The sequence below is a fragment of the Hyla sarda genome, chromosome 12 (genome assembly GCF_029499605.1).
Source record: "Hyla sarda isolate aHylSar1 chromosome 12, aHylSar1.hap1, whole genome shotgun sequence".
NCBI lineage: Eukaryota > Metazoa > Chordata > Amphibia > Anura > Hylidae > Hyla > Hyla sarda.
Window position 1 is genome coordinate 8,118,512 of NC_079200.1, and position 25,308 is coordinate 8,143,819.

Consider the following 25,308-nt stretch of genomic DNA (forward strand, 5'->3'; position numbering starts at 1 on the left):
CCGGGTTGCCTCTGCAGAGACTGCTTTATTAAACTTGTCCCAAGGAAGTTCTTCTGTGGGCGATTACGCCATACATTTCCATACTCTGGCCTCGGAACTTTCTTGGAATAATGAGGTGCTCTGCGCTATTTTTATGAAGGGCCTGTCAAGCAACATAAAGGATGTTCTAGCCGCACGTGAGATGCCATCCTCTCTGGGTGACCTCATCCATTTGGCCACCAGGATTGATTTGCGTTTCGACGAGAGGAACTCCGTCAGGAGAAAGGAAATGTTTGTATGAGACGCTATCCTCGTTCGGCTCCTGTCTTCCTGCGTCCACTGCAACCCTATACTGGGCCTCTTGCCAAGGAAGCCATGCATGTGGATCGGTCACGCCTGACCCCTCAAGAAAGGAACCACCGCAGAGACGAGAATCTGTGTCTGCACTGTGGCAGTACACAACATTTCTTAAAAGACTGTCCTCTCCATCCGCCTCGTCCGGGAAATGCGCACCTAGTTAAAGTTGGAGAGGCGTTGCTAGCTGTGAATGCTACCTCTCCACGCCTTACGGTGTCTGTGCGAATCTGTGTCCCAGCCAAGACATCCTTCGTTGCTATTGCCTTTCTGGATTCCGGCTCCGCCGGCAACTTCATTGATGCCTCACTTATAAGCAAGTTTAATATTCCTGTGGTCCGTCTTGTCAAGTCCTACTACATTACCACTGTCAAAGGTGAGAGACTGGATGCTACCATTCTCTACCGTACTGAACCCCTTCAGATGTCTGTTGGAGTACTTCATTCTGAGAAATTGGAGTTTCTTGTTCTTCCTCTCTGTACTTCGGAGATTCTGCTAGGTCTGCCCTGGCTCCAGCGTCACAGCCCTGTCCTGGATTGGTCCTCCGGGGAGATCCAAAGTTGGGGGTCATCTTGTTTTGGCAAATGTCTCCTGCCAGTTTCAGCTAAACGTGCATCTTATACTCCACCTCCTCCAGGCCTTCCGGAACCATATTTGGACTTTGCAGATGTCTTCTGTAAAAAGCAAGTGTCACGATGCCGGCTGGCAGGTAGTGGACCCTCTGTGCCAGAGAGGGATTGGCGTGGACCGTGCTAGTGGACCGGTTCTAAGCCACTACTGGTTTTCACCAGAGCCCGCCGCAAAGCGGGATGGTCTTGCTGCGGCGGTAGTGACCAGGTCGTATCCACTAGCAACGGCTCACCTCTCTGGCTGCTGAAGATAGGCGCGGTACAAGGGAGTAGGCAGAAGCAAGGTCGGACGTAGCAGAAGGTCGGGGCAGGCAGCAAGGATCGTAGTCAGGGGCAACGGCAGAAGGTCTGGAAACACAGGCAAGGAACACACAAGGAACGCTTTCACTGGCACTAAGGCAACAAGATCCGGCAAGGGAGTGCAAGGGAAGTGAGGTAATATAGGGAAGTGCACAGGTGAAAACCCTAATTGGAACCACTGCGCCAATCAGCGGCGCAGTGGCCCTTTAAATCGCAGAGACCCGGCGCGCGCGCGCCCTAGGGAGCGGGGCCGCGCGCGCCGGGACAGAACAGACGGGGAGCGAGTCAGGTAGGGGAGCCGGGGTGCGCATCGCGAGCGGGCGCTACCCGCATCGCGAATCGCATCCCGGCTGGCAGCGGGATCGCAGCGCCCCGGGTCAGAGGACGTGAAGCGAGCGCTCCGGGGAGGAGCGGGGACCCGGAGCGCTCGGCGTAACAGTACCCCCCCCCTTGGGTCTCCCCCTCTTCTTGGAGCCTGAGAACCTGAGGAGCAGACTTTTGTCAAGGATGTTGTCCTCAGGTTCCCAGGATCTCTCTTCAGGACCACAACCCTCCCAGTCTACTAAAAAAAAATTTTTCCCTCTGACCTTTTTGGCAGCCAAAATTTCCTTGACCGAGAAGACGTCCGAGGAGCCGGAAACAGGAGTGGGAGGAACAGATTTGGGAGAAAAACGGTTGAGGATGAGTGGTTTGAGAAGAGAGACGTGAAAGGCATTAGGGATACGAAGAGAAGGAGGAAGAAGAAGTTTATAAGAGACAGGATTAATTTGACACAAAATTTTGAAAGGACCAAGATAGCGTGGTCCCAACTTGTAGCTAGGGACACGGAAGCGGACATATTTAGCGGAGAGCCATACCTTGTCTCCAGGGGAAAAAACGGGGGGAGCTCTTCTTTTCTTATCCGCGAACCTCTTCATGCGTGAAGAAGCCTGTAAGAGAGAATTTTGGGTCTCTCTCCATATAATGGAAAGGTCACGAGAAATTTCATCCACAGCGGGCAGACCAGAGGGCAAGGGGGTAGGGAGGGGGGGAAGAGGGTGACGGCCGTACACCACGAAAAATGGGGATTTGGAGGAAGATTCAGAGACCCTGAAGTTATACGAGAATTCGGCCCATGGAAGGAGATCTGCCCAGTCATCCTGGCGGGAGGAAACAAAATGTCGCAAATAATCACCCAGGATCTGGTTAATTCTTTCTACTTGTCCATTGGACTGGGGATGATATGCAGAGGAAAAATTTAATTTAATCTTGAGTTGTTTACAGAGAGCCCTCCAGAATTTAGACACGAATTGGACCCCTCTATCCGAGACAATCTGCGTAGGCAACCAGTGAAGACGAAAAATGTGTACAAAAAATTGTTTAGCCAACTGAGGCGCAGAAGGAAGACCAGGAAGAGGGATGAAATGTGCCATTTTGGAGAATCGATCAACGACCACCCAAATAACGGTGTTGCCACGGGAAGGGGGTAAATCAGTAATAAAATCCATACCAATCAGAGACCAAGGCTGTTCGGGGACAGGCAGAGGATGAAGAAAACCAGCGGGCTTCTGGCGAGGAGTCTTATCCCGGGCACAGATAGTGCAGGCTCGCACAAAGTCCCCAACATCCGTCTCCAGAGTCGGCCACCAATAGAAGCGGGAGATGAGTTGCACAGATTTCTTGATGCCCGCATGACCTGCGAGATGGGAGGAGTGACCCCATTTGAGGATTCCGAGGCGTTGGCGTGGAGAAACAAAGGTCTTTCCTGGAGGAGTCTGCCTGATGGAGGCAGGAGAAGTGGAGATCAGGCAGTCAGGTGGAATGATGTGTTGCGGAGGGAGATCAACTTCTGAGGCATCCGAGGAACGAGAGAGAGCATCGGCCCTAATGTTCTTATCGGCAGGACGAAAGTGAATCTCAAAATTAAATCGGGCAAAGAACAGAGACCACCGGGCCTGGCGAGGATTCAGCCGTTGGGCAGACTGGAGGTAGGAGAGGTTCTTGTGGTCGGTGTAGATAATAACAGGAAATCTTGATCCCTCCAGCAGATGCCTCCATTCCTCAAGTGCTAATTTAATGGCTAGAAGCTCTCGATCCCCGATGGAGTAGTTCCTCTCCGCTGGAGAGAAGGTCCTAGAGAAAAAACCACAAGTGACAGTATGCCCGGAAGAATTTTTTTGTAGAAGAACAGCTCCAGCTCCCACTGAGGAGGCATCAACCTCCAATAGGAAGGGTTTGGAAGGGTCAGGTCTGGAGAGCACGGGAGCCGAAGAAAAGGCAGACTTGAGTCGTTTAAAGGAGTCTTCTGCTTGAGGAGGCCAGGACTTGGGATCAGCATTTTTTTTGGTTAAAGCCACGATAGGAGCCACAATGGTAGAAAAATGTGGAATAAATTGCCTGTAATAATTGGCGAACCCCAAAAAGCGTTGGATAGCACGGAGTCCGGAGGGGCGTGGCCAATCTAAGACGGCAGAGAGTTTGTCTGGATCCATCTGTAGTCCCTGGCCAGAGACCAAATATCCTAGAAAAGGAAGAGATTGGCATTCAAACAGACATTTCTCAATTTTGGCATAGAGTTGGTTGTCACGAAGTCTCTGAAGAACCATACGGACATGCTGGCGGTGTTCTTCTAGATTGGCAGAAAAAATTAGGATATCGTCCAGATATACAACAACACAGGAGTATAACAGATCACGAAAAATTTCATTGACAAAGTCTTGGAAGACGGCAGGGGCATTGCACAGTCCAAAGGGCATGACCAGATACTCAAAGTGTCCATCTCTGGTGTTAAATGCCGTTTTCCACTCGTCCCCCTCTCTGATGCGGATGAGGTTATAGGCGCCTCTTAAGTCCAATTTAGTGAAGATGTGGGCACCTTGGAGGCGATCAAAGAGTTCAGAGATGAGGGGTAAGGGGTAGCGGTTCTTAACCGTGATTTTATTAAGACCGCGGTAGTCAATGCAAGGACGTAGGGAGCCATCTTTTTTGGACACAAAGAAAAATCCGGCTCCGGCAGGAGAGGAGGATTTACGGATAAAGCCCTTTTTTAGATTCTCCTGGACGTATTCGGACATGGCAAGAGTCTCTGGGGCAGAGAGAGGATAAATTCTGCCCCGGGGTGGAGTAGTACCCGGGAGGAGGTCGATAGGGCAATCATAAGGCCTGTGAGGAGGTAGAGTCTCAGCTTGTTTTTTGCAGAAAACATCCGCGAAGTCCATATAGGCCTTAGGGAGACCGGTTACTGGAGGAACCACAGAGTTACGGCAAGGGTTACTGGGAACCGGTTTTAGACAGTTCTTGGAACAAGAGGACCCCCAACTCTTGATCTCCCCAGTGGACCAATCCAGGGTTGGGGAATGAAGTTGAAGCCAGGGAAGTCCAAGGAGAATCTCCGAGGTGCAATTGGGGAGGACCAAAAGTTCAATCCTCTCATGATGAGATCCGATGCTCATAAGAAGGGGCTCCGTGCGGAAACGTATGGTACAGTCCAATCTTTCATTATTTACACAATTGATGTAGAGGGGTCTGGCGAGACTGGTCACCGGGATGTTGAACCTGTTGACGAGAGAGGCCAAAATAAAATTTCCTGCAGATCCAGAGTCCAAGAAGGCCACTGTAGAGAAGGAGAAGGCAGAGGCAGACATCCGCACAGGCACAGTAAGACGTGGAGAAGCAGAGTAGACATCAAGGACTGTCTCACCTTTGTGCGGAGTCAGCGTACGTCTTTCCAGGCGGGGAGGACGGATAGGACAATCCCTCAGGAAGTGTTCGGTACTAGCACAGTACAGGCAGAGGTTCTCCATACGGCGTCGTGTCCTCTCTTGAGGTGTCAGGCGAGACCGGTCGACCTGCATAGCCTCCACGGCGGGAGGCACAGGAACAGATTGCAGGGGACCAGAGGAGAGAGGAGCCGAGGAGACGAAACGCCTCGTGCGAACAGAGTCCATATCTTGGCGGAGTTCCTGACGCCTTTCAGAAAAACGCATGTCAATGCGAGTGGCTAGGTGAATAAGTTCATGTAGATTAGCAGGAATTTCTCGTGCGGCCAGAACATCTTTAATGTTGCTGGATAGGCCTTTTTTGAAGGTCGCGCAGAGGGCCTCATTATTCCAGGACAATTCTGAAGCAAGTGTACGGAATTGTACGGCATACTCGCCAACGGAAGAATTACCCTGGACCAGGTTCAACAGGGCAGTCTCAGCAGAAGAGGCTCGGGCAGGTTCCTCAAAGACACTTCGGATTTCCGAGAAGAAGGAGTGTACAGAGGCAGTGACGGGGTCATTGCGGTCCCAGAGCGGTGTGGCCCATGACAGGGCTTTTCCGGACAGAAGACTGACTACGAAAGCCACCTTAGACCTTTCAGTGGGAAACAGGTCCGACATCATCTCCAGATGCAGGGAACATTGGGAAAGAAAGCCACGGCAAAACTTAGAGTCCCCATCAAATTTATCCGGCAAGGATAAGCGTATCCCAGGAGCGGCCACTCGCTGCGGAGGAGGTGCAGGAGCTGGCGGAGGAGATGACTGCTGAAGCTGTGGTAGCAACTGTTGTAGCATAACGGTCAGTTGAGACAGCTGTTGGCCTTGTTGCGCTATCTGTTGTGACTGCTGGGCGACCACCGTGGTGAGGTCAGCGACAACTGGCAGAGGAACTTCAGCGGGATCCATGGCCGGATCTACTGTCACGATGCCGGCTGGCAGGTAGTGGACCCTCTGTGCCAGAGAGGGATTGGCGTGGACCGTGCTAGTGGACCGGTTCTAAGCCACTACTGGTTTTCACCAGAGCCCGCCGCAAAGCGGGATGGTCTTGCTGCGGCGGTAGTGACCAGGTCGTATCCACTAGCAACGGCTCACCTCTCTGGCTGCTGAAGATAGGCGCGGTACAAGGGAGTAGGCAGAAGCAAGGTCGGACGTAGCAGAAGGTCGGGGCAGGCAGCAAGGATCGTAGTCAGGGGCAACGGCAGAAGGTCTGGAAACACAGGCAAGGAACACACAAGGAACGCTTTCACTGGCACTAAGGCAACAAGATCCGGCAAGGGAGTGCAAGGGAAGTGAGGTAATATAGGGAAGTGCACAGGTGAAAACCCTAATTGGAACCACTGCGCCAATCAGCGGCGCAGTGGCCCTTTAAATCGCAGAGACCCGGCGCGCGCGCGCCCTAGGGAGCGGGGCCGCGCGCGCCGGGACAGAACAGACGGGGAGCGAGTCAGGTAGGGGAGCCGGGGTGCGCATCGCGAGCGGGCGCTACCCGCATCGCGAATCGCATCCCGGCTGGCAGCGGGATCGCAGCGCCCCGGGTCAGAGGACGTGACCGGAGCGCTGCAGCGGAGGGAGTGAAGCGAGCGCTCCGGGGAGGAGCGGGGACCCGGAGCGCTCGGCGTAACAGCAAGCAGAGATTTTGCCCCTGCATAGGCCTTATGATTGTCCTATAGACCTCATGCCTGGCACAACTCCACCTCGAGGAAGAATTTATCCTCTCTCTCCACCTGAGACTCAAGCCATGTCAGAGTATATTCAGGAGAACCTACAGAGGGGGTTCATCAGGAAGTCTTCCTCACCTGCTGGAGCAGGTTTCTTCTTTGTCTCAAAGAAAGACGGCTCTCTGCGACCCTGCATTGACTATCGTGGTCTAAACAAAATCACCATTAAGAACCGATACCCCCTTCCACTCATTTCAGAACTCTTCGATCTACTTCGAGGTGCCAAGATCTTCACCTAATTGGATCTGAGAGGTGCCTATAATTTGGTCCGAATTCGAGAGGGAGACGAGTGGAAGACTGCCTTTAACACACGGGATGGTCACTTTGAGTATTTAGTCATGCCTTTTGGCCTATGTAATGCCCCGGCCGTCTTTCAAGAATTTGTTAATGGCATTTTCAGAGACCTTCTCTACACTTGTGTGGTGGTGTATCTGGACGATATCCTAATTTATTCTCCAAACCTTGAGCAACACCGTACTCATGTTCGTCTGGTTCTGTCTCGTCTAAGAAGAAATCATCTTTATGCCAAGTTTGAGAAATGTCTCTTTGAACGATCTAGCCTGCCTTTTCTTGGTTACATTATCTCTGCACAAGGCCTACAGATGGACCCATCTAAACTCTCAGCAGTTCTGGATTGGCCTTGTCCCACAGGTCTACGGGCCAGACAAAGGTTCCTGGGTTTTGGCAATTATTACCGGCAATTTATTCCACATTACTCCACCCTCGTGGCTCCAATCGTGGCCCTGACTAAGAAAGGGGCCAATCCTAAGTCATGGACTCCTGAGGCTGAAGAGGCTTTCCACACCCTGAAGTCCGCCTTTGCTTCTGCACCCGTCCTCACCAGACCGGATTCCTCGAAGCTCTTCTTCTTAGAGGTGGATGCCTCCTCTGTTGGAGCCGGAGCCGTACTAACCCAGAAGTCCTTAAAGGGGAAACCCGTCACCTGTGGGTTTTTCTCCAAAACTTTCTCGCCTGCTGAGAGAAACTACTCAATCGGAGACAGAGAACTTCTTGCCATCAAGTTGGCGCTGGAAGAATGGAGACATCTCCTAGAGGGATCTGTTCACCCTGTGAACATATTTACAGACCACAAGAATCTGTCCTATCTTCAGTCAGCTCAAAGACTTAATCCCCGCCAAGCCCGCTGGTCTCTGTTTTTCGCCCGGTTTAATTTTCTTATTCATTTCAGACCGGCTGCCAAAAACATCCGGGCTGACGCTCTCTCTCGCACCTCTGATGTCATCGGAGAAGAAGTGTCACCTCAGCATATCGTTCCTCCCGAGCGATTGATTGTTTCTGCTCCTGCGGATTTACGTCTTCTTCCTCCGGGCAAGACCTTCGTGCCACTTCGTCTTCGTCTTAGGGTACTCAAGTGGGGACATTCTTCACTGGTGGCCGGCCATCCAGGTCTACGGAAAACCCTACTACTGATCTCCAGAAGGTACTGGTGGCCATCTTTGGAGAGGGACGTTAAGGATTTCATCCAGGCCTGTGCTGTGTGCGCCCGGGACAAGACACCCCGCCAGAGACCGGGAGGCCTGCTTCAGCCGCTGCCAGTTCCAGAGACTCCATGGTCCCACATCGCCATGGACTTTGTCACCGATCTCCCACCTTCTCATGGCAAAACAGTTATTTGGGTGGTTGTGGATCGGTTTTCCAAGATGGCGCACTTTGTACCTATGCCTGCTCTTCCTTCTGCGCCATTGCTGGCGAAACAATTTCTTTCTCACATTTTTCGTCTCCATGGTCTGCCCACACACATTGTATCCAACAGAGGGGTACAGTTTGTGTCTAGGTTTTGGAGAGCCCTCTGTGGTCAACTGAAGTTTAAATTGGACTTCTCTTCTTCCTACCACTCCAGTCCAACGGTCAAGTAGAGCGCATTAATCAAATTTTGGGTGACTATCTCCGGCACTTTGTCTCCTCTCGTCAGGATGATTGGGTAGACTTGCTCCCGTGGGCTGAGTTCTCCTACAACCACAAAGAGTCCTCCGCTTCTAACAAGTCTCCTTTTTTCGTGGTGTATGGACGTCACCCTTTACCACCTCTTCCGTTGCCCACCTCCTCGGAAGTACCCGCTGTCGATAATCTTGTCTGGGATTTTGTATCCATCTGGTGTGAGACGCGCCAATCTCTTCTGGCAGCCACCTCTCGCATGAAGACACAGGCCGATAAGAAACGTTGGGTTCCTCCAATTTTTGCCCCAGGGGACAAAGTGTGGCTGTCTTCCAAGTATATCTGATTTAGGGTCCCAAGTTACAAATTAGATCCCCGTTACTTGGGTCCCTACAGAATCAAGAAGAAAATGAATCCCGTGGTGTTACGCCGAGCGCTCCAGGTCCCCGCTCCTCCCCGGAGCGCTCGCTACACTCTCCTCACTGCAGCGCTCCGGTCAGATCCACTGACCCGGGGCGCTGCGATACTGCCTCCAGCCGGGATGCGATTCGCGATGCGGGTAGCGCCCGCTCGCGATGCGCACCCCGGCTCCCGTACCTGACTCGCTCTCCGTCGGTCCTGTCCCGGCGCGCGCGGCCCCGCTCCTTAGGGCGCGCGCGCGCCGGGTCTTTGCGATTTAAAGGGCCACTGCGCCGCTGATTGGCGCAGTGGTTCCAATTAGTCTGATCACCTGTGCACTTCCCTATATCACCTCACTTCCCTTGCACTTCCTTGCCGGATCTTGTTGCCATCGTGCCAGTGAAAGCGTTTCCTTGTGTGTTCCTAGCCTGTGTTCCAGACCTCCTGCCGTTGCCCCTGACTACGATCCTTGCTGCCTGCCCCGACCTTCTGCTACGTCCGACCTTGCTTCTGTCTACTCCCTTGTACCGCGCCTATCTTCAGCAGCCAGAGAGGTGAGCCGTTGCTAGTGGATACGACCTGGTCACTACCGCCGCAGCAAGACCATCCCGCTTTGCGGCGGGCTCTGGTGAAAACCAGTAGTGACTTAGAACCGATCCACTAGCACGGTCCACGCCAATCCCTCTCCGGCACAGAGGATCCACTACCTGCCAGCCGGCATCGTGACACGTGGTCTATCAGCTCCATCTCCCTTCCTCCCTCAGAATACCTAATTCTTTTCATGTCTCCCTTCTGAAGCCAGCAATCTTCAACCGTTTTTTCCCCAAGGACATTTCTCCCACTCCTTTGTCTGGAACTTCAGATGTGTTCTCCGTCAAGGAGATTTTGGCATCCAAAGTGGTTAGAGGAAGAAAATTCTTTCTGGTCGACTGGGAAGGCTGCGGTCCTGAAGAGAGATCTTGGGAGCCGGAGGAGAACATCCTAGACCGCGGCCTCATCCTCAAGTTCTTGGGTACCAAAAAGAGGGGGAGACCAAAGGGGGGAGGTACTGTTATGCTGAGCGCTCCGGGCCCCCTGCTGGCCTCGGAGCGCTCACAGCGTGTGTCCCCAGGCAGCGCTTCGGCGTCTCGGCATGTGCATCCCCGCTCCCTAGGGCGCGCATGCACCGGGACGCTTAGATCTAAAGTACCAATGCACATGTGATTGGTGCCTGGTCCAAACTGGTTTATTAAGGGTTAAGCCTTGTGAGAGGGAGTGCTGTTTGGACTTAATTAGGCCTCACCTGTGCACTGCCTATAAGTACCGTCTCCTCCCACAGCCTCCTGCCGGATCTTTGTTGCCTTTGTGCCTGAGAGAAAGCATTCCTTGTTCCTGTGTTACCCTGCCTGTTGCCGTTCCCGTTGCTACTGACTACCGCCTGTGAACCTGTGCTGCCTGCCCTGACCACTTGCTACGTCTGACTACGCCTTTGCCTGTTCCTCTTGTACCTTGCCTTATCTCAGCAACCAGAGAGGTTGAGTCGCTACTGGGTGGAACGACCTGGGGGTTACTTGCCGCAGCAAGTCCATCCCGCTTTGTGGTGGGCTCTGGTGAAAACCAGTAACTCCTTAGACTCCGTTCCCCTGGTACGGCCCACGTCATCACCTCTCTGGCACAGCGGATCCACCACCAGCCTCCGCTACCAGCCCAGATCCTGACAGTATATATCATCTGCTCAGCTCCTCCTGCTCTATAACATGTTACCTGCAGATTGTACTGTATTGTATATATCTGCTCAGCTCCTCCTGCTCTATAACATGATACCTGCAGATTGTACTGTATTGTATATATCATCTGCTCTGCTCTTCCTGCTCTATAACATGATACCTGCAGCTTATACTGTATTGTATATACATCACCTGCTCTGCTCCCCCTGCTCTATAACATGTAACCTGCAGATTGTACTGTATTGTATATATCATCTGCTCAGCTCCTCCTGCTCTATAGCATGTTACCTATAGATTGTACTGTATTGTGTATATATATAATCTGCTCAGCTCCTCCTGCTCTATAACATGTTACCTGCAGATTGTACTGTAATATATATATATATATTGTTACGCCTAGCGCTCCGGGTCCCCGCTCCTCCCCGGAGCGCTCACGGCGTCTTTCTCCCTGCAGCTCCCCGGTCAGTCCCGCTGACCGGGAGCGCTGCACTGTCATGGCCGATCCACTAGCACGGTCCACGCCAATCCCTCTCCGGCACAGAGGATCCACTACCTGCCAGCCGGCATCGTGACAGTAGATCCGGCCATGGATCCCGCTGAAGTTCCTCTGCCAGTTGTCGCTGACCTCACCACGGTGGTCGCCCAGCAGTCACAACAGATAGCGCAACAAGGCCAACAGCTGTCTCAACTGACCGTTATGCTACAGCAGTTACTACCACAGCTTCAGCAATCATCTCCTCCGCCAGCTCCTGCACCTCCTCCGCAGCGAGTGGCCGCTCCTGGTCTACGCCTATCCTTGCCGGATAAATTTGATGGGGACTCCCAGTTTTGCCGTGGCTTTCTTTCCCAATGTTCCCTGCATCTGGTGATGATGTCGGACCAGTTTCCCACTGAAAGGTCTAAGGTGGCTTTCGTAGTCAGCCTTCTGTCTGGAAAAGCCCTGTCTTGGGCCACACCGCTCTGGGACCGCAATGACCCCGTCACTGCCTCTGTACACTCCTTCTTCTCGGAAATCCGAAGTGTCTTTGAGGAACCTGCCCGAGCCTCTTCTGCTGAGACTGCCCTGTTGAACCTGGTCCAGGGTAATTCTTCCGTTGGCGAGTATGCCGTACAATTCCGTACTCTTGCTTCAGAATTATCCTGGAATAATGAGGCCCTCTGCGCGACCTTTAAAAAAGGCCTATCCAGCAACATTAAAGATGTTCTGGCCGCACGAGAAATTCCTGCTAATCTACATGAACTCATTCACCTAGCCACTCGCATTGACATGCGTTTTTCCGAAAGGCGTCAGGAGCTCCGCCAAGATATGGACTCTGTTCGCACGAGGCGTTTCTTCTCCTCGGCTCCTCTCTCCTCTGGTCCCCTGCAATCCGTTCCTGTGCCTCCCGCCGTGGAGGCTATGCAGGTCGACCGGTCTCGCCTGACACCTCAAGAGAGGACACGACGCCGCATGGAGAACCTCTGCCTGTACTGTGCTAGTACCGAACACTTCCTGAGGGATTGTCCTATCCGTCCTCCCCGCCTGGAAAGACGTACGCTGACTCCGCACAAAGGTGAGACAGTCCTTGATGTCTACTCTGCTTCTCCACGTCTTACTGTGCCTGTGCGGATGTCTGCCTCTGCCTTCTCCTTCTCTACCATGGCCTTCTTGGACTCTGGATCTGCAGGAAATTTTATTTTGGCCTCTCTCGTCAACAGGTTCAACATCCCAGTGACCAGTCTCGCCAGACCCCTTTACATCAATTGTGTAAACAATGAAAGATTGGACTGTACCATACGTTTCCGCACGGAGCCCCTTCTAATGAGCATCGGATCTCATCACGAGAGGATTGAACTTTTGGTCCTCCCCAATTGCACTTCTGAAATTCTCCTTGGACTTCCCTGGCTTCAACTTCATTCCCCAACCCTGGATTGGTCCACTGGGGAGATCAAGAGTTGGGGGCCCTCTTGTTCCAAGGACTGTCTAAAACCGGTTCCCAGTAACCCTTGCCGTGACTCTGTGGTTCCTCCAGTAACCGGTCTCCCTAAGGCCTATATGGACTTTGCGGATGTTTTTTGCAAAAAACAAGCTGAGACTCTACCTCCTCACAGGCCTTATGATTGTCCTATCGACCTCCTCCCGGGCACTACTCCACCCCGGGGCAGAATTTATCCTCTGTCCGCCCCAGAGACTCTTGCCATGTCTGAATACGTCCAGGAAAATTTGAAAAAGGGCTTTATCCGTAAATCCTCCTCTCCTGCCGGAGCCGGATTTTTCTTTGTGTCCAAAAAAGATGGCTCCCTACGTCCTTGCATTGACTACCGCGGTCTTAATAAAATCACGGTTAAGAACCGCTACCCCCTACCCCTCATCTCTGAACTCTTTGATCGCCTCCAAGGTGCCCACATCTTTACTAAACTGGACTTAAGAGGTGCTTATAATCTCATCCGCATCAGAGAGGGGGATGAATGGAAAACGGCATTTAACACCAGAGATGGACACTTTGAGTATCTGGTCATGCCCTTTGGCCTGTGCAACGCCCCTGCCGTCTTCCAAGACTTTGTTAATGAAATTTTTCGTGATCTTTTATACTCCTGTGTTGTTGTATATCTGGACGATATCCTGATTTTTTCTGCCAATCTAGAAGAACACCGCCAGCATGTCCGTATGGTTCTTCAGAGACTTCGTGACAATCAACTCTATGCCAAAATTGAGAAATGTCTGTTTGAATGCCAATCTCTTCCTTTTCTAGGATACTTGGTCTCTGGCCAGGGACTACAAATGGATCCAGACAAACTCTCTGCCGTCTTAGATTGGCCACGCCCCTCCGGACTCCGTGCTATCCAACGCTTTTTGGGGTTCGCCAATTATTACAGGCAATTTATTCCACATTTTTCTACCGTTGTGGCCCCTATCGTGGCTTTAACCAAAAAAAATGCCGATCCCAAGTCTTGGCCTCCTCAAGCGGAAGACGCCTTTAAACGACTCAAGTCTGCCTTTTCTTCGGCTCCCGTGCTCTCCAGACCTGACCCTTTCAAACCCTTCCTATTGGAGGTTGATGCCTCCTCAGTGGGAGCTGGAGCTGTTCTTCTACAAAAAAATTCTTCCGGGCATGCTGTCACTTGTGGTTTTTTTTCTAGGACCTTCTCTCCCGCGGAGAGGAACTACTCCATCGGGGATCGAGAGCTTCTAGCCATCAAATTAGCACTTGAGGAATGGAGGCATCTGCTGGAGGGATCAAGATTTCCAGTTATTATTTACACCGATCACAAGAACCTCTCCTACCTCCAGTCTGCCCAACGGCTGAATCCTCGCCAGGCCCGGTGGTCTCTGTTCTTTGCCCGATTTAATTTTGAAATTCACTTTCGGCCTGCCGATAAGAACATTAGGGCCGATGCTCTCTCTCGTTCCTCGGATGCTTCGGAAGTTGAACTCTCTCCGCAACACATCATTCCTCCTGACTGCCTGATTTCCACTTCTCCAGCCTCCATCAGGCAAACTCCTCCAGGAAAGACCTTTGTTTCTCCACGCCAACGCCTCGGAATCCTCAAATGGGGTCACTCCTCCCATCTCGCAGGTCATGTGGGCATCAAGAAATCTGTGCAACTCATCTCCCGCTTCTATTGGTGGCCGACTCTGGAGACGGATGTTGTGGACTTTGTGCGAGCCTGCACTATCTGTGCCCGGGATAAGACTCCTCGCCAGAAGCCCGCTGGTTTTCTTCATCCCCTGCCTGTCCCCGAACAGCCTTGGTCTCTGATTGGTATGGATTTTATTACTGATTTACCCCCTTCCCGTGGCAACACTGTTATTTGGGTGGTCGTTGATCGATTCTCCAAAATGGCACATTTCATCCCTCTTCCTGGTCTTCCTTCAGCGCCTCAGTTGGCTAAACAATTTTTTGTACACATTTTTCGTCTTCACGGGTTGCCTACGCAGATCGTCTCGGATAGAGGCGTCCAATTCGTGTCTAAATTCTGGAGGGCTCTCTGTAAACAACTCAAGATTAAATTAAATTTTTCTTCTGCATATCATCCCCAATCCAATGGACAAGTAGAAAGAATTAACCAGGTCTTGGGTGATTATTTACGACATTTTGTTTCCTCTCGCCAGGATGACTGGGCAGATCTCCTTCCATGGGCCGAATTCTCGTATAACTTCAGAGTCTCTGAATCTTCCTCCAAATCCCCATTTTTCATGGTGTACGGCCGTCACCCTCTTCCCCCCCTCCCTACCCCCTTGCCCTCTGGTCTGCCCGCTGTGGATGAAATTTCTCGTGACCTTTCCATCATATGGAGAGAGACCCAAAATTCTCTCTTACAGGCTTCATCACGCATGAAGAAGTTCGCGGATAAGAAAAGAAGAGCTCCTCCCATTTTTTCCCCTGGAGACAAGGTATGGCTCTCCGCTAAATATGTCCGCTTCCGTGTCCCTAGCTACAAGTTGGGACCACGCTATCTTGGTCCTTTCAAAATTTTGTGCCAGATTAATCCTGTCTCTTACAAACTTCTTCTTCCTCCTTCTCTTCGTATTCCTAATGCCTTTCACGTTTCTCTTCTTAAACCACTCATCCTCAACCGTTTCTCTCCCAAATCTGTTCCTCCCACTCCTGTTTCCGGCTCCTCGGACATCTTCTCCGTCAAAGAGATTCTGGCATCAAAAAAGGTCAGAGGGAAAACTTTTTTTTTAGTGGATTGGGAGGGTTGTGGTCCAGAAGAGAGATCCTGGGAACCTGAGGACAATATCCTAGACAAAAGTCTGCTCCTCAGGTTCTCAGGCTCTAAGAAGAGGGGGAGACCCAAGGGGGGGGGTACTGTTACGCCGAGCGCTCCGGGTCCCCGCTCCTCCCCGGAGCGCTCGCTACACTCTCCTCACTGCAGCGCTCCGGTCAGATCCACTGACCCGGGGCGCTGCGATACTGCCTCCAGCCGGGATGCGATTCGCGATGCGGGTAGCGCCCGCTCGCGATGCGCACCCCGGCTCCCGTACCTGACTCGCTCTCCGTCGGTCCTGTCCCGGCGCGCGCGGCCCCGCTCCTTAGGGCGCGCGCGCGCCGGGTCTTTGCGATTTAAAGGGCCACTGCGCCGCTGATTGGCGCAGTGGTTCCAATTAGTCTGATCACCTGTGCACTTCCCTATATCACCTCACTTCCCTTGCACTTCCTTGCCGGATCTTGTTGCCATCGTGCCAGTGAAAGCGTTTCCTTGTGTGTTCCTAGCCTGTGTTCCAGACCTCCTGCCGTTGCCCCTGACTACGATCCTTGCTGCCTGCCCCGACCTTCTGCTACGTCCGACCTTGCTTCTGTCTACTCCCTTGTACCGCGCCTATCTTCAGCAGCCAGAGAGGTGAGCCGTTGCTAGTGGATACGACCTGGTCACTACCGCCGCAGCAAGACCATCCCGCTTTGCGGCGGGCTCTGGTGAAAACCAGTAGTGACTTAGAACCGATCCACTAGCACGGTCCACGCCAATCCCTCTCCGGCACAGAGGATCCACTACCTGCCAGCCGGCATCGTGACACGTGGTCTATCAGCTCCATCTCCCTTCCTCCCTCAGAATACCTAATTCTTTTCATGTCTCCCTTCTGAAGCCAGCAATCTTCAACCGTTTTTTCCCCAAGGACATTTCTCCCACTCCTTTGTCTGGAACTTCAGATGTGTTCTCCGTCAAGGAGATTTTGGCATCCAAAGTGGTTAGAGGAAGAAAATTCTTTCTGGTCGACTGGGAAGGCTGCGGTCCTGAAGAGAGATCTTGGGAGCCGGAGGAGAACATCCTAGACCGCGGCCTCATCCTCAAGTTCTTGGGTACCAAAAAGAGGGGGAGACCAAAGGGGGGAGGTACTGTTATGCTGAGCGCTCCGGGCCCCCTGCTGGCCTCGGAGCGCTCACAGCGTGTGTCCCCAGGCAGCGCTTCGGCGTCTCGGCATGTGCATCCCCGCTCCCTAGGGCGCGCATGCACCGGGACGCTTAGATCTAAAGTACCAATGCACATGTGATTGGTGCCTGGTCCAAACTGGTTTATTAAGGGTTAAGCCTTGTGAGAGGGAGTGCTGTTTGGACTTAATTAGGCCTCACCTGTGCACTGCCTATAAGTACCGTCTCCTCCCACAGCCTCCTGCCGGATCTTTGTTGCCTTTGTGCCTGAGAGAAAGCATTCCTTGTTCCTGTGTTACCCTGCCTGTTGCCGTTCCCGTTGCTACTGACTACCGCCTGTGAACCTGTGCTGCCTGCCCTGACCACTTGCTACGTCTGACTACGCCTTTGCCTGTTCCTCTTGTACCTTGCCTTATCTCAGCAACCAGAGAGGTTGAGTCGCTACTGGGTGGAACGACCTGGGGGTTACTTGCCGCAGCAAGTCCATCCCGCTTTGTGGTGGGCTCTGGTGAAAACCAGTAACTCCTTAGACTCCGTTCCCCTGGTACGGCCCACGTCATCACCTCTCTGGCACAGCGGATCCACCACCAGCCTCCGCTACCAGCCCAGATCCTGACAGTATATATCATCTGCTCAGCTCCTCCTGCTCTATAACATGTTACCTGCAGATTGTACTGTATTGTATATATCTGCTCAGCTCCTCCTGCTCTATAACATGATACCTGCAGATTGTACTGTATTGTATATATCATCTGCTCTGCTCTTCCTGCTCTATAACATGATACCTGCAGCTTATACTGTATTGTATATACATCACCTGCTCTGCTCCCCCTGCTCTATAACATGTAACCTGCAGATTGTACTGTATTGTATATATCATCTGCTCAGCTCCTCCTGCTCTATAGCATGTTACCTATAGATTGTACTGTATTGTGTATATATATAATCTGCTCAGCTCCTCCTGCTCTATAACATGTTACCTGCAGATTGTACTGTAATATATATATATATATATATATTGTTACGCCTAGCGCTCCGGGTCCCCGCTCCTCCCCGGAGCGCTCACGGCGTCTTTCTCCCTGCAGCTCCCCGGTCAGTCCCGCTGACCGGGAGCGCTGCACTGTCATGGCCGTTGGGGATGCGATTCGCACAGCGGGACGCGCCCGCTCGCGAATCGCATCCCAGGTCACTTACCCGTTCCCGTCCCCTGCTGTCATGTGCTGGCGCGCGCGGCTCCGCTCTCTAGGGCGCGCGCGCGCCAGCTCCCTGAGACTTAAAGGGCCAGTGCACCAATGATTGGTGCCTGGCCCAATTTGCTTAATTGGCTTCCACCTGGTCCCTGACTATATCTAACCTCCTCCCATGCACTCCCTTGCCGGATCTTGTTGCCCTTGTGCCTAGTGAAAGCGTATTGTGTGTCTAAAGCCTGTGTACCAGAACTTCTGCTATCCACCCTGACTACGAACCTTGCCGCCTGCCCCCGACCTTCTGCTACGTCCGACCTTGCTTCTGTCTACTCCCTTGTACCTCGCCTATCATCAGCAGTCAGAGAGGTGACCCGTTGCTAGTGGATACGACCTGGTCACTACCGCCGCAGCAAGACCATCCCGCTTTGCGGCGGGCTCTGGTGAAAACCAGTAGTGACTTAGAACCGGTCCACTAGCGCGGTCCTCGCCAATCCCTCTCTGGCACAGAGGATCCACTACCTGCCAGCCGGCATCGTGACAGTAGATCCGGCCATGGATCCCGCTGACGTCCCTCTGCCTTATATCTCTGATATCACCACGGTGGTCGCCCAGCAATCCCGACAGATCGCCCATCTAACCCACCAGCTGTCGGAAGTATTCACCATTGTGCAGCAACTTCAGTCGCAACTCCAGCAGCAATCATCTCCTCCGCCAGCTCCTGCACCCCTTCCGCAGCGAGTGGCCACTCCTAGCCTCCGCCTGTCCTTGCCGGACAAATTTAATGGGGACTCTAAGTTTTGCCGTGGCTTCCTTTCGCAATGTTCTCTGCACTTGGAGATGATGTCGGACCAGTTTCCTACTGAAAGGTCTAAGGTGGCTTTCGTAGTCAGCCTTCTGTCTGGAAAAGCTCTGTCATGGGCCACACCGCTCTGGGACCGCAATGACCCCGTCACTGCCTCTGTACACTCCTTCTTCTCGGAAATTCGAAGTGTCTTTGAGGAACCTGCCCGAGCCTCTTCTGCTGAGACTGCCCTGTTGAACCTGGTCCAGGGTAATTCTTCCGTTGGCGAGTACGCCGTACAATTCCGTACTCTTGCTTCAGAATTATCCTGGAATAATGAGGCCCTCTGCGCGACCTTTAAAAAAGGCCTATCCAGCAACATTAAAGATGTTCTGGCCGCACGAGAAACTCCTGCTAATCTACATGAACTCATTCATCTAGCCACTCGCATTGACATACGTTTTTCTGAGAGACATCAAGAGCTCCGCCAGGAAAAAGACTTAGATCTCTGGACACCTCTCCCACAGTCTCCACTGCAATCTGCGCCTAGGCCTCCCGCCGAGGAAGCCATGCAAGTGGATCGGTCTCGCCTGACCCTGGAAGAGAGGAATCGCCGTAAGGAAGAGAATCTTTGTCTGTACTGTGCCAGTACCGAACATTTTTTGGTGGATTGCCCTATCCGTCCTCCACGTCTGGGAAACGCACGCTCGCACCCAGCTCTCGTGGGTGTGGCGACTCTGGATGCTAAGTCGGCTTCTCCACGTCTCACGGTGCCTGTACGGATTTCTACTTCAGCCAGCTCTTCCCTCTCAGCCGTGGCCTGCCTGGACTCTGGTGCTTCTGGGAATTTTATTCGGGAGTCCTTGGTGAATAAATTCCGCATTCCGGTGACCCGTCTTGTCAAGCCACTCCACATTTCCGCGGTCAACGGAGCCAGGTTGGATTGCACCGTGCGTTACCGCACGGAGCCCCTCCTAATGTGCATCGGACCTCATCACGAGAAAATTGAATTTTTTGTCCTTCCCAATTGCACTTCCGAAGTTCTCCTTGGACTACCCTGGCTTCTACACCATTCCCCAACCCTGGACTGGTCCACTGGGGGGATCAAGAGTTGGGGTCCCTCTTGTTCCAAGGACTGCCTTAAACCAGTTCCCAGTACTCCCTGCCGTGACCCTGTGGTTCCTCCTGTATCCGGTCCCCCTAAAGTCGTTAGGGACTCTGCCTGCCACAGTAAATGCCTCTCACCCCCTCCCAGTCCCTTCAGGCAAGCCTCTGTGTCCCCTCATGGCTCCCGTCCTTGTGTCTCCCTGCCCCGTGCCAAGCTTCACCCTCTGCCCTCCCTCCCCATTCCTACTCCCGCTGTACTGCCTGCCATTGAGGAAACCATCCATTCCTTCCCGGTGTCCTCATCCCAGGGGAGGCAGTCACCGGACAAAAAAAAGGGGAGACCTAAGGGGGGGGGGTACTGTTACGCCTAGCGCTCCGGGTCCCCGCTCCTCCCCGGAGCGCTCACGGCGTCTTTCTCCCTGCAGCTCCCCGGTCAGTCCCGCTGACCGGGAGCGCTGCACTGTCATGGCCGTTGGGGATGCGATTCGCACAGCGGGACGCGCCCGCTCGCGAATCGCATCCCAGGTCACTTACCCGTTCCCGTCCCCTGCTGTCATGTGCTGGCGCGCGCGGCTCCGCTCTCTAGGGCGCGCGCGCGCCAGCTCCCTGAGACTTAAAGGGCCAGTGCACCAATGATTGGTGCCTGGCCCAATTTGCTTAATTGGCTTCCACCTGGTCCCTGACTATATCTAACCTCCTCCCATGCACTCCCTTGCCGGATCTTGTTGCCCTTGTGCCTAGTGAAAGCGTATTGTGTGTCTAAAGCCTGTGTACCAGAACTTCTGCTATCCACCCTGACTACGAACCTTGCCGCCTGCCCCCGACCTTCTGCTACGTCCGACCTTGCTTCTGTCTACTCCCTTGTACCTCGCCTATCATCAGCAGTCAGAGAGGTGACCCGTTGCTAGTGGATACGACCTGGTCACTACCGCCGCAGCAAGACCATCCCGCTTTGCGGCGGGCTCTGGTGAAAACCAGTAGTGACTTAGAACCGGTCCACTAGCGCGGTCCTCGCCAATCCCTCTCTGGCACAGAGGATCCACTACCTGCCAGCCGGCATCGTGACATATATATATATATATATATATATATATATATATACTGTGTGTGTGTGTGTGTGTGTGTGTATATATATACTGTGTGTGTGTATATATATATTTCTCATCTGCTCAGCTCCTCCTGCTCTATTACATTATGCCTTCAAATTTTTAATTGCTCATATTCTCCATACAAAGCCAATTTCTTGCTTATTTGCTTCCCTTATTGTGCAGAAGTCATCCATCATTGCAAACCCGTCCCTACATTCACAAATCATTGTCAACTCTGAGTGTTCCATAGTACTGAGATCTCAAGTGTTGTCCTGTGCCATCGTTCTTGTCCTTGGTTTCCTAACCTAACCTTGGTGGAAACTTGTTCTGCAAAAATAATAATAAATAAATAAATAAATAAATTCATAAATAATTTAAAAAATAAATATCGAAATAAAAAACCTTAAAGGGGTACTCCGCCCCTAGACATCTCATTCCCTATGTAAAGGATAGGGAATAAGATGTCTGATCGCAGGGGGTCCCGCCGCTGGGGACCCTCGCAATCTCCCCTGCTGCACCCCGCATTCGTTTAGAGCAACAGGTGCAGTGCCGGAGCACCGGAGGCTCGTGACGTCGCAGCCACGCCCCCTCAATGCAAGCGTAGGGGAGGGGGTGTGACAGCCATCACGCCCCCTCCCATAGACTTGCATTGAGGGGGCATGGCCATGATGTCACGAGCCTCCGCCCTGCATCGCCAGTCATCCGGCATGGAACGAAGTTCACTGCAAATGTCTGGGGTGCCGCAGACGAGATCGCGGGAGCCCGAGCGGCAGGACCCCCGCGATCAGACATCTTATCCCCTATCTTTTGGTTAGGGGATAAGATGTCTATGTGTGGAATACCCCTTTAAAGGGATGCTTAAAGGGGTTATCCAGGAAAAAACTTTTTTTTTTATATATCAACTGGCTCCAGAAAGTTAACCAGATTTTTAAATTATTTCTATTAAAAAATCTTAATCCTTTCAGTACTTATGACCTTCTGAAGTTAAGTTTGTTCTTTTCTGTCTAAGTCCTCTCTGATGACACCTGTCTCGGGAAACGCCCAGTTTAGAAGAGGTTTGTTATGGGGATTTGCTTCTAGAGAGGACTTAGACAGAAAAGAACAAACTTAACTTCAGACGGTCATAAGTACTGAAAGGATTAAGATTTTTTAATAGAAATAATTTAAAAATCTGGTTAACTTTCTGGAGCCAGTTGATATATAAAAAAAAAGTTTTTTCCTGGATAACCCCTTTAAGCATCCCTTTAAAGGGGTATTCCACACATAGACATCTTATCCCCTAACCAAAAGATAGGGGATAAGATGTCTGATCGCGGGGGTCCTGGTTAACTTTCTGGAGCCAGTTGATATATATAAAAAAAAGTAGCAAACAAGACAGGGCAAAGAGTGGGTCCGGCACTGCAAGCCACCTGAACCCCGTTGCGGGGAATGTCTAGCCGGCAACAAAGTCCTGCGGGGCAACACTGAGGGTGCACTCTAAACTGAACAGTATGCAATGTGCAATAAGGAAGAAAGAAAGCAGATGTACTTTGAGTGCATCTGCTTTCTTTCTTCCTTATTGCATGTATAAAAAAAAGTTTTTTCCTGGATAACCCCTTTAAAAATGTAACAATTCTTTGGTAGAAAGGTCGAAAAGTGGGTTGGTCATAAAGGAGTTAACTGGATATCCCCTTCAAATTTCACAAGGCTGTATATCTAATTTTTCATCTATCATAGTAATAATCTCATTATTTATCATTCACAATGATGAGAAAATTTATTTTTATAATATCTGATACAACTTAAAATGTATTAAAAATAAACGTTTACTATTTTAGCGTTTAATGATAAATAATACAAGATGACGGTTACTTTTCTTCTATCCAGTGTAACACCTAAAGAAGTCGATGCTCCAATATTATCCGCTTTTAGCAGTTCATTTGGAGGACAAATTTCTCCGGGACACAGAGTAGAATGTGTTGGTCTGGGGACCGCTGATAACCTATAAGTGTGTGGTGGCCCAGTATGGGAGGTGTTACCCCGTACTCCTGCTGTCCTGTCAGGCAGCCTCCCTTCAGTGTCCCCTGGGCCCCCCTTGCACCTGTCCCCCCATTTACATATATTTACCATGTATTATACTGTGTAATGTGTGAACACATGGTAATGTGTTTACCATGTGAGTTGTCATGTGATTGTTACCCAGGAGGGATCAGTGACCAGGTGACTTAAGGGTGACCAATGGGACCCCCCAGAGCCTCCCCCATAAAAGCCCTGGGTGGAGCCTCTGCTCTCTCTCTCTTGCTTCCTGCTGAGATCCAGTCAAGTCGTGCCTAAGTGTGTGTCCAGAGTCATAGTCAAGTGCAAGTAAGCTACAGTCACAAGTCAGTCAAGTCAAAGTCATCTGTCTAGTCAAAGTGGCCTGCACTAAATTGTCCACATCTACTAGAAGTCCCAGCAAGCCCTTAAAGGGGTACTCCACTGCCTAGCGTTTGGAACAAACTGTTCCGAACGCTGGAGCTGGCGCCAAGAGCTCGTGACGTCATAGCCCCACCCCCTCATGAAATCACACCCCGCCCCCTGAATGCAAGTCTATGGTAGGGGTCGTGACAGCATCACGCCCCCTCCCATAGACTTGCATTGAGGGGGCGTGGCGTTGTGAGGGGGCATGGTTATGAGGAGCTGGCGGATTGTGTCTTCATACACAGTGAGGAGAGATAAGACCTGCTACATACTCAGCCGCTCACCATCACTAAGAATGTACATGTCCCCGATAACATCCGCTATACATCACATCCCTTCGCACTCCGCCACACCGCAGGATTTATTTTAGTATAGAAGCAGTTTTGATTTATTTATTTATTTATTTATTAAAATGTTTTTTTTTTTTTTATTGCGTTATTAAACTTTTGCTGATAGAGAATTTGGGATTTGGGATGTACAGAGAGGATGTATGATAGGAATAAAAAAGAAATTGGGCATCCGAATCGTACTATTAAAGGGGTATTCCAGTTATTTGTTTTTTTTATTTGACTGTGCTACCGCCACTGTAATGTTAGTGTAGTTCATGATATAGTGATTCAGGGTGGTCTCGCAATTCTTTTGTGATTGCATCTTAGGTTTTCCCAGGTTGCAGTGTACCCGAGACATGACATCACTAGTCAGGTGATCAGAGGAAGCCTGTCTGTGCTTCAATGGGTGGAGCGACCGCTGGGTGGGAGGGAGATCATTCTGCAAGAATTGTAGTTTTGCAACAGCTGGTGGCACCCTGGTTAGAAAACACTGGTCTGTTGCATTGGAGGGAGAACAGGTGTGTTTCAATGGGTAGGGTGGTTGATATGGGGGGGGGGGGAGAAAAGTGACCTCACACTTACAAACAAGGAATCATGGGACTTGTAGTTTTAGGGAACAAACTCCAACACGAAATAGCCAGAACACAAAAAGATAGCCACAGTGTTATTATGGTAATCTCACAACATAGCCAATTAACCCTCCAAGACAAGCGCAGATCCTTCCTAAGTATGTCCATTACTGTCTGGACGGTACATACAATTTAAATGGTCCCTCTCATTAAAATACATTTTTGCTATTGCACACCTTATGGTAAATAAAAAATATTTCTAATATACTTTGGTTAAAAAAATGAAGTTGTCTATGTTTTATTTGTGCTTAAAAAAGCTCAAGAGAACATGACTAGGGGATATTATAGCTGCAGATACCTTATTGACCAACCCCCATAACCTCCCTTACTGCCTCCAAACCTCCCCCATAATGAAACAAGACAAGTTGTTGGTACAAAAAAAGGCCCCAGCAGCCCACTTTATTAAATTAACCAATTAAAACATTGCAAACATAACAGTTGTATGAACATCATATATATAAACATAACCCAGAACATAACATATAAATTATTCCTAACGCAGGAGAAGAACCTGAAGGCACCGTTACTGCACCAAAATGGGTGGGGCTTCCCTTACTCACAGCCGCATGGTACCTGCCCAGGAGCACCATTTGTGAAGCCCCCAAAACTTCTTGTGCCCATGTCCACCTGGACTTCCTAATTGGGCTGGGAACCACTCCCAGTCCACCTCCACACTCCATCCAATATGGCCCTCATGCCGTCCAATGGTGCCTCCAGATCCCTCTCCTGACCCGCTATTGCGACAAACAAAGATGAAAACAAAAATTGGGCAGGTGGGCGGGCACTTTCTTCAGGCCACGAGCCGACTGACGCCATCCCCCTGACCCTGGTCTTTTTAACCCCCTCCTGACTCCTCCCCTTGCCCTGCTATTCACCCCAACTGTTAACCTCCCAGCTGCCTGTATAGACCCAGCCCCCTATAGCTCTGCCTACCTCTCCTTCTCCTGCATAAACCACCCAGCCATTAACCCTTACCTGGCATAATCCCCCTGTCATGTGCCCCTGCAGTCCTATTCTATCCCCTCCAGGGCTTCCTTTTTCCCCCACCTCATACACAGACTTAGGACCAAAGCCCAAACACAGGAAGTGCAGCCTGGAGTGCTGAGGGGGGGGTGTCCATCCAACAGCATATGGCAGTTAAGTGTGAGAGGAGCTATGATTGGATGAGGCTGGAC

General features: G+C 51.4%; 1 protein-coding gene and 1 long non-coding RNA gene across 2 annotated transcripts in view; one reads left to right on the forward strand and one right to left on the reverse strand.

Moving 5' to 3' along the window:
• LOC130296836 (uncharacterized) overlaps positions 1-25,308 on the forward strand; it is an 83,084-nt gene that overhangs the window by 24,064 nt on the left and 33,712 nt on the right. The window lies entirely within an intron of this gene.
• LOC130296834 (ATP-dependent RNA helicase DHX58-like) overlaps positions 20,863-25,308 on the reverse strand; it is a 110,689-nt gene continuing 106,243 nt past the window's right edge. The window contains exon 14 of the mRNA XM_056548832.1: positions 20,863-21,063. Within this exon, the coding sequence (XP_056404807.1) occupies positions 21,037-21,063 (27 nt within the window). The 3' untranslated portion in view covers positions 20,863-21,036. The remainder of the gene's footprint in view (positions 21,064-25,308) is intronic.